The sequence below is a fragment of the Tamandua tetradactyla genome, chromosome 19 (genome assembly GCF_023851605.1).
Source record: "Tamandua tetradactyla isolate mTamTet1 chromosome 19, mTamTet1.pri, whole genome shotgun sequence".
NCBI lineage: Eukaryota > Metazoa > Chordata > Mammalia > Pilosa > Myrmecophagidae > Tamandua > Tamandua tetradactyla.
The window spans coordinates 27,673,956-27,682,743 of NC_135345.1; the positions used below are offsets into that span (position 1 = coordinate 27,673,956).

The 8,788-nt window shown below is 41.7% G+C and overlaps 1 protein-coding gene across 1 annotated transcript; it reads right to left on the reverse strand.

The window, feature by feature from the left end:
- Positions 1 to 5,124: 5,124 nt before the first annotated feature.
- On the reverse strand, positions 5,125 to 6,818 carry LOC143663355 (uncharacterized protein C11orf24-like). Its single transcript, XM_077137086.1, has one exon. The coding sequence runs from the start codon at positions 6,478 to 6,480 to the stop codon at positions 5,125 to 5,127; it is 1,356 nt and encodes a 451-aa protein (XP_076993201.1). The 5' UTR covers positions 6,481 to 6,818.
- Between the last annotated feature and the right edge of the window lie 1,970 nt (positions 6,819 to 8,788).

The following is an 8,788-nucleotide window of genomic DNA, read 5'->3' on the forward strand; positions in this document are numbered from 1 at the left end:
AAAATCTGTAGCATTTCTATACACTAGTAATGAACAAGCTGAGGGGGAAATCAAGAAACGAATCCCATTTACAATTGCAACTAAAAGAATAAAATACCTAGGAATAAATTTAACTAAAGAGACAAAAAACCTATATAAAGAAAACTACAAAAAACTGCTAAAAGAAATCACAGAAGACCTAAATAGATGGAAGGGCATACCGTGTTCATGGATTGGAAGGCTAAATATAGTTAAGATGTCAATCCTACCTAAATTGATTTACAGATTCAATGCAATACCAATCAAAATCGCAACAACTTATTTTTCAGAAATAGAAAAACCAATAAGCAAATTTATCTGGAAGGGCAGGGTGCCCTGAATTGCTAAAAACATCTTGAGGAAAAAAAACGAAGCTGGAGGTCTCACGCTGCCAGACTTTAAGGCATATTATGAAGCCACAGTGGTCAAAACAGCATGGTATTGGCATAAAGATAGATATATCGACCAATGGAATCGAATAGAGTGCTTAGATATAGACCCTCTCATCTATGGACATTTGATCTTTGATAAGGCAGTCAAGCCAACTCACCTGGGACAGAGCAGTCTCTTCAATAAATGGTGCCTAGAGAACTGGATATCCATATGCAAAAGAATGAAAGAAGACCCATCTCTCACACCCTATACAAAAGTTAACTCAAAATGGATCAAAGATCTAAACATTAGGTCTAAGACCATAAAACAGTTAGAGGAAAATGTTGGGAGATATCTTATGGATCTTACAACTGGAGGCGGTTTTATGGACCTTAAACCTAAAGCAAGAGCACTGAAGAAGGAAATAAATAAATGGGAACTCCTCAAAATTAAACACTTTTGTGCATCAAAGAACTTCATCAAGAAAGTAGAAAGACAGCCTTCACAATGGGAGACAATATTTGGAAATGATATATCAGATAAAGGTCTAGTATCCAGAATTTATAAAGAGATTGTTCATCTCAACAACAAAAAGACAGCCAACCCAATTACAAAATGGGAAAAAGACTTGAACAGACACCTATCAGAAGAGGAAATACAAATGGCCAAAAGGCACATGAAGAGATGCTCAATGTCCCTGGCCATTAGAGAAATGCAAATCAAAACCACAATGAGATATCATCTCACACCCACCAGAATGGCCATTATCAACAAAACAGAAAATGACAAGTGCTGGAGAGGATGCGGAGAAAGAGGCACAGTTATCCACTGTTGGTGGGAATGTCAAATGGTGCAACCACTGTGGAAGGCAGTTTGGCGGTTCCTCAAAAAGCTGAATATAGAATTGCCATATGACCCAGCAATACCATTGCTGGGAATCTACTCAAAGGACTTAAGGGCAAAGACACAAACGGACATTTGCACACCAATGTTTATAGCAGCGTTATTTACAATTGCAAAGAGATGGAAACAGCCAAAATGTCCATCAACAAACGAGTGGCTAAACAAACTGTGGTATATACATACGATGGAATATTATGCAGCTTTAAGGCAGGATAAACTTATGAAGCATGTAATAACATGGATGGACCTAGAGAACATTATGCTGAGTGAGTCTAGCCAAAAACTAAAGGACAAATACTGTATGGTCCCACTGATGTGAACAGACATTCGAGAATAAATTTGGAATATGTCCTTGATAACAGAGTCCAGCAGGAGGTAGAAACAGGGTAAGATAATGGCCAATTGGAGTTGAAGGGATACAGACAGTGTAACAGGACTAGATACAAAAACTCAAAAATGGACAGCACAATAATACCTAATTGTAAAGTAATCATGTTAAAATACTGAATGAAGCTGCATCTGAGCTATAGGTTTTTGTTTTGTTTTGTTTTGTTTTGTTTTGATTTTACTATTATTACTTTTATTTTTTTTCTCTATATTAACATTCTATATCTTTTTCGGTTATGTTGCTAGTTCTTCTAAACCAATGCATATGTACTAAGAAATGATGATCATGCATCTATGTGATGATGTTAAGAATTAATGATTGCATGTGTAGAATGGTATGATCTCTAAATGTTGGGTTAATTTCTTTTTTTCCGTTAATTAAAAAAAAAAAAAAAAGAGAAGGGATAATTGGAGATGAAGGGATACAGACTGTACAACGGGACTGGATATAAAAACTCAGAAATGGACAGCACAATACTACCCAATTGTAATGCAATTATGTTAAAACACTGAATGAAGCTGCATGTGAGGTATAGGTTTTTTGTTTTTGTTTTTTGTTTTTTTCTTTCTATTATTGTTTTAATTCTTATTCTGTTGTCTTTTTATTTCTTTTTCTAAATCGATGCAAATGTACTAAGAAATGATGAATATGCAACTATGTGATCTTATTAAGAATTACTGATTGTACATGTAGATTGGAATGATTTCTAATTGTTTTGTTAATTCTTTTTTTAATTAATAAAAAAAAATTAAAAAAAAAAAGAAAACTTAACGAGCATCTATTATGTGCTAAGTGCTATGCTAGGTATTTGGAATCTGAAGATGAATAAGAGTCAGTGCCTGCCCCAGAGAAACTTAGCAATGTAATGAGGAAGATACATGTGTTTATTTTTAGTTATACTAAATTATGGAAAACTGAACAGAGTGCCTACCAGAAGTATGAGAGCTGTGATATTTCAGAAGTGGTAGGCATACAGGCTTTGGACTCAGGGGTTCGAAGGGGTTGCTGCTTAACCTCTCTGAGATGTGTTCCCCCCCCCCCATATATAAAATGGGACAGTAGTATGCAACCCAGGGGGTGGCTATAAGAATTGAAAGAGATAAAATAGGTGTCCTTCCTGGTTGGCACACAATAAACACTCGAGCTAATGTTTGTGGAGTGCCCCAGGCTCTTCCAGTCTCTTTACATGATTATCTCAAACAATCTAAGAGGCAGACACTATTCCCATTTTGTAGATGAAGCTGAAATTTATGGAGGTTAATTTCCTTGCTCTAAGCTCCAAGGCTATTGAGTGCACCCCTGGAATTTGAAGCCAAGAAGTCTGTCCACAGATCTCGTGCTCTTAATTTCTATCATACTGCCTTTCAGTGGCAGAAGTAATGCCCTGAGGCCACACATCTGAAGGTTATTTATAGTTGAGATAATCATGGAAGGCTTCCTGGAGAATTAGTTAGCCACTCTCTCTAAACTCTACCTTAAACACGCAATATTGTGGTAACACTACATGGATGAAGAATAGTATTTTGAGTTTTGTTTTTAAATGCCTTGGGGTTAAAACTTATCTGCCTGCTTCCTCCTGATATTTATTAAGCTTGATGCTCCATTTCCTTAACCATTACATTTCAGTGTTCAAAACCGTATGGCAGAGACTCATAAGAGCTTTGGTGGAAAGTAGAGGATAAGGCTACAGCCCAAGTCATGTCATTCAGGGTTGTTTCTTTTATCACCTTGGGCAGGATGAGAAAATCATAGGTTAAAAGGGGGTAGAGGTTTTATTTGCTTTTCCTGGGCTATCCCTAGTTGCCCAGTAAACACTCCCAATATTGGAGAAATGTCAGTAAAAACTCCCAACCTTTGCAATCCGATAAAAACAACAGCTCTCGGTGTCCAAGTAAGACCCTGCCAAACTCTAAGTGCATCTGCTTACTTGTTGATAATATACACAGCACGTGATTATGGGAATTAGCCCAATTTGTACCCACCACGACTGTTTGAGCATATTCTTGTAGGATGATTGACAGCACACAATATATCAAGATCTTTTTTATTCCCCGTATTAATATAATGCAAACTCTGAGAAGATTAAAGCCTTATTTGCATAACCTGAGATAAAAGGAGGTGAAATATTGTAATTATCCTTTCAAGCTAAATTTTCACTGCTATTTAAATTAACCTAAGCAAAGAAAGCGTTAACCCCAAGGAGCTCTCTTGTCCCATAAAATCTACTTGTGAAATCAGGAGTGTTTATAAACTGGCCAGTCAATTAGCCATTTGCTGTTGAGGCGCAGACCATGAGTGGAAAACGATGACAACAGGCCAGGGCTGGCTGTGCCTCTGTAGGGCATTTTAATTTTCCTCTGGTGATGTTCCATTTTTATTTGCGTAAAATGAACAAGATTATTACAGCTGGCCATGCTTTCGTGGTTTTTCAAAGTAGTGAGATGGAAAGAGCAATGATCTGGGAGTCAGAGAATGTGAGTTTCAGTCTGAGCTCTGCCAGACCCCAGGAGAGTCACTTTACCCCTCTGAAGCTCAGTTTGCTTAAATTTCAACTGGCCTAGATGATTTCTCTGCACTCTAAGATGCTGTGATTTTCAAAGAAAGATTATGCATGCTTACCAGGGAAATATATAAATAAATTGGTATTTTAAAATCAACCATATCACAACATCCATAAAACCAAAATCAATTAAAGAAAATGGAAGTTTGTGAGTGATAAAAACCAGAATGTTCTATAATGTTCTATTGTTTTTTTTTTTAAGATGAAGAAACAGAAAACAAGGAAGCTATACCTGATGATTTGAATCTCACTAAAAATGTTAGTTATTTTTATGATCCTGAAAATCACTGTTAAACCCTTAGTGGCTTTCAAACAAAAGTAGTGGAAAGTAAAAGACACCTTGTATTGTTAGCTGCAGAACAGATCATTGCAACAGTTAGCGGCTTAAAATGCAAACGTTTATTATTTCACGATTTCTGTGGGCGAGTGTATCAGAGATTTCCAGAGAGTCAGAACCAACAGGAGAGAGTGAGAGCAATAGCGTGCATGCAAGAGAGAGAATGAGAATATGCAACAGGCTCTTGCAATTGCGGTAGCTGGCAAACTAGAATTCTGTATAGCAGGTGGGAAGCAGGACATTTTGGGAGACATGGTATTGAAGGCCTTAATCCAAGCCTGTTGGGGAGGCCAAGGAGAAGTGGAGGGTGTAGTCTTGAGGCAAAATTCCTCCTGATTCTTTTTTTTTTTTTTTTTGATGGGAAAGCAGCCATGGCTTTAATTCTCCTCGGGATTCGCCCCCCCGACGCCCAGCAGCAGAATTATTGCCTGCACCTGTCAACATGATCGTTTACAAAAATAAATTATGAAAAAAAGCAGCAATTCTTTAGTGATCATGGAGTTAATCGGGTGGCAATTAAATGTGTTTAAGCATCTGGCATATTTCCTAAATTGCACCAAAAGAATTTGGAAGCACTTGGTTCGGCATCAGAGGCCAAAGGAGAGGACGGGGAGAGGGGCCGGCCTTGCAACCGCTCCAGTCGGCCAGCGGCCACGGCCAGCCTTCCCACGGCCTAAACATTTCCGAGTCTGCGTACATCCCATTAATCAAATAGTCCACCTGGGTATAGTCCTTCCTCTTGTAGCTTTCGTAGGCTTGCAGGGCAAATAAAACCAAGACCGTGATGAAAAGGGTCACCCCGAGTAAGAGCACCACCAGCAGAATAGATCTGTTCACCCAAAACTGGGGCAGCAGCTCAGAGGTGGCCACCAGGTGGTGGCCCTGGGTGCTGGGCTGGCACGAGGTTGTGGACTGCATCGTGGGGCCCCCTGAGCTCCCGGGTGTCAGTCTGGTGGAGGCAGCCCCCAGTGTGGCTTCAGTCCCAACCTGCTCTGGTGTCTGGGGTATACCTGGTCCCTCGGTGGCCCGGGTGGGCAGGGCAGGGTTCGACTGTGTGTGTGTTGTAGGGGATGTGGCCACCCATGTAGGGGTCAGGCTGGCATGGTGTGCTGGCACTGTGCTGGCAGTCAGCTCCCCTGCTTGTGCGTTGCTCGTGGTACCTGCTGTCGTGGCCACAGAGGTCACCGAGGGGAGGGTGGTGGGCTCTTGGGTGGTGGGTGAGAGGGTGGGTGTGGCCCTGCTCACAGTGGTGACCTTGGGCAGGCCCATTGACACCTGGGTGGTGGAAGCTTGTGCAGACACGTTCAGTATCTGGGGGCTCATGGTGAGGGCAGGGTCTGCTGGGGGGCTACTGGCCAAGTGCTCAGAGGAACTGTGCATGTTTCCTGGACTGCCTGCATTGGGTGTGGCTGCAGCTGTGGTTACAGTACTTGTGGCCAAGCTCACCAACCTTGCCGTCCTTGGCAGCATGCTACTGCTTGGCACTTGGACACGGGGTGTGCTGAGAGACGAGAGCCCAGGGGAGATTGGGGACATAGCCCGGGCAGCCAATGTGGAGACTGATGATGTGGCCAGCATGGGTGTACCGGAAGCCACATGGTCAGCTGTGCCCCCTGCAACAGTTAAAGCCCCTACCCCTGTCCTGCTTGTTGTCTCTGCTGTGACCTCAGTATAGTTGCTGTTGACCACCGAAGTCACCTTGGTTAATGTGACAGGGGAAGGCGTCACCGAGGTTATGTTTCCAGACGTTCTGGTACCAACTGTTCCTGATATCTCCACAGATGAATTTTTCTGGACTAAACTAATCCCCGTCAGGTTATGGAATGGGTCAAGTGATGACATCTCTTGGTTTTCAGATAAGGACAGGGAGGAAATCCAAATGAGCACAAGGACTGTCCACATCTTGCGGCTGAGCTAGGCTGGTCAGCTCCTCAGGCTGTGAATGATTTCCTTCTGCTCGCAGAGGGCTCAGAGGTAGCTGGTCAGGACGTGCTCCTAGGCTGGGCCTCCCTCCTCCTTGGAGAGCTGCGAGCTTGTCGCGGTTTGCTTGCCGGGTGAGGTCTGGCTTTGCAGGCGGTGGAGCAGCTTCGTGGAGCACTCCCAGGCCGTGGCATGTCTGGGGGCACATGTGGGACACAGGCAGATGCTCCACCCTGGTTTCAGGCACATCCGAGGGTTGCAGGCCTGCGGCAGCCCTGGGACGGCGGGGAAGCGCCCGAGGCCTGGCGCGAGGACGTGGCCGGCAGTGGACAGCTCGGCCGGCGGGGAGCCAACACTGCTCGGGCCCCGCCGGGCCCTCCTCCTGATTCTTGAAATCCAGTTTTCCCTTAGAAGACCTCCAACTGACTGGATGAAGCCCACCCCATTGCTGAAGAAACCTATGCTTAAGGCTAACGGTACTAATCATGTTTATGAAACTGATCATGATTATGAAACTCTTCCACAGTAACAGATAGGCTAGTGTTTGACCAAATGAGTAACACCATAACCTAGCCAAGTGGACACATAAAATTAACTATCACAGTCAGTAATCTGACCTCTGGTTCAAGTTCTCTGGTTAGAGCTCAGCTGTCAGCCAGAGATGAGGTCTCATCTGAGGGCTCATCTGAGGGCTCGGTTGGAGGAGGATTCATACCTAAGCTCAATTATGTGGTTGTCAGAAGGATTTAGCTTGTTAGACTGAGGGCTTCAATTTCTTGTTGGCAGATGGTTGGATCCCCCCTTAGTTCTTCGCTATGTGAACTTCTCTATGGGGCACCTCAAATGATGGCAGCTGAATTCTTCACAGTGAGCAAGTGAGATAGCCAAAGAGAGTGAACACCGAAGACAGAAGCCACAGTTTTTTTTAAGTTCATCTCAGAAGTTATATCCCATGACTTCTGTCATGCTCTTTTCAGTAGAAGGAAGTCTATAAGAACAGCTCATTCCCACAGGTAGGGTTACATAAGGGCATGATACCAGGAAGGGGGGAGGGGTTCATTAGGGGAGCATCTTAGAGGCTGCCTGCTCCCACGCTACATATTTTTTCACCTTATTTATTTAAGGAAAATGATTTTAGATAGTTATTCTGTTTCTTTCACTGAAATGGAAAAACTAATCCTTACAACTAGAAGCCATTTATGTAGAAGTGGTATATTCTACTTTACCTTGAAATACACAAAATATTATGAATAAACACCAGTATAAATATATAATTGTTATTATGTATAATATGTATAATTAAGTATATTATGATAATACTATCTATAATTATATGCTACACTACAATATATATAATTAAGATATATAATATATATAATTATAAGTTATGCATATATATAATATTTAATGACTTTAGGAAACTGTGGATATACATTCCTATGCACATTTATTATCAAAAAATGTTAAGGGTATAAAAGAAGGAAAAAAGATGGATCCCCTTTTAAACTGGAGTAAGTCCTCTAGGCTGGTTACAGAGCTTGTAATCATAATGAATCAATCTTCTCTTCTTTCAGAAGAGACATGAAAACCACCATTTTTCAACTTCATTATTGCTGTAACCATTTTCTCTCTATTGAGCACTTATTATACACTAGGTATGGTGAGGAATGAATGGTGTTAGTTCAGGGCCAGATAACAAAGTGGACACCATCGTCTTTGTGCCTTCATTATCTGCCCTTCTTTTTCTCTCTGGCATTCCAGTTATCTCTGCAGCCCTGCTGTTCAGAAAAGATCTGAAGCCAGTAACTTACAGTTTAATTTGGAATCATATCTAAGTATTAGCTCATCCAGTGTTTTTGCATGTTAAACCTGGCCTCCCGGAATGAAAAGCTTTGTCCTGTGGTGAAAAAATTTCACTAATCACGGTATTGTTTGGGGAAATGCAGTTGCCTACCACTTCTGAAGGTAAAATCCTGTTTCCACTTTTGAGCTTGATGGAATGGTGGTTTCATCTCTGGGACACAGCAGACATAATCTCTGCTTCCTTTGGAAAATACTAGTGCTTAGCTCTTATGCATTGTGAAGGAGAGAAGAAAGGGATGATATTTAATTGCTGGAGAAAAGCATTACTATTATTTTTAATTTGGCTGAGTGAAGATTTCTGAGAAAGATACTTAGTGAATGAAGTAGGTTTAGCAATAGGCTAGGAGGAGCAAAACTGACATAAATTGAGAGTGCACTGTATACTGCATATTTTGCTAATTTTCTTTCTTTTCATCTTTGAAAGGTG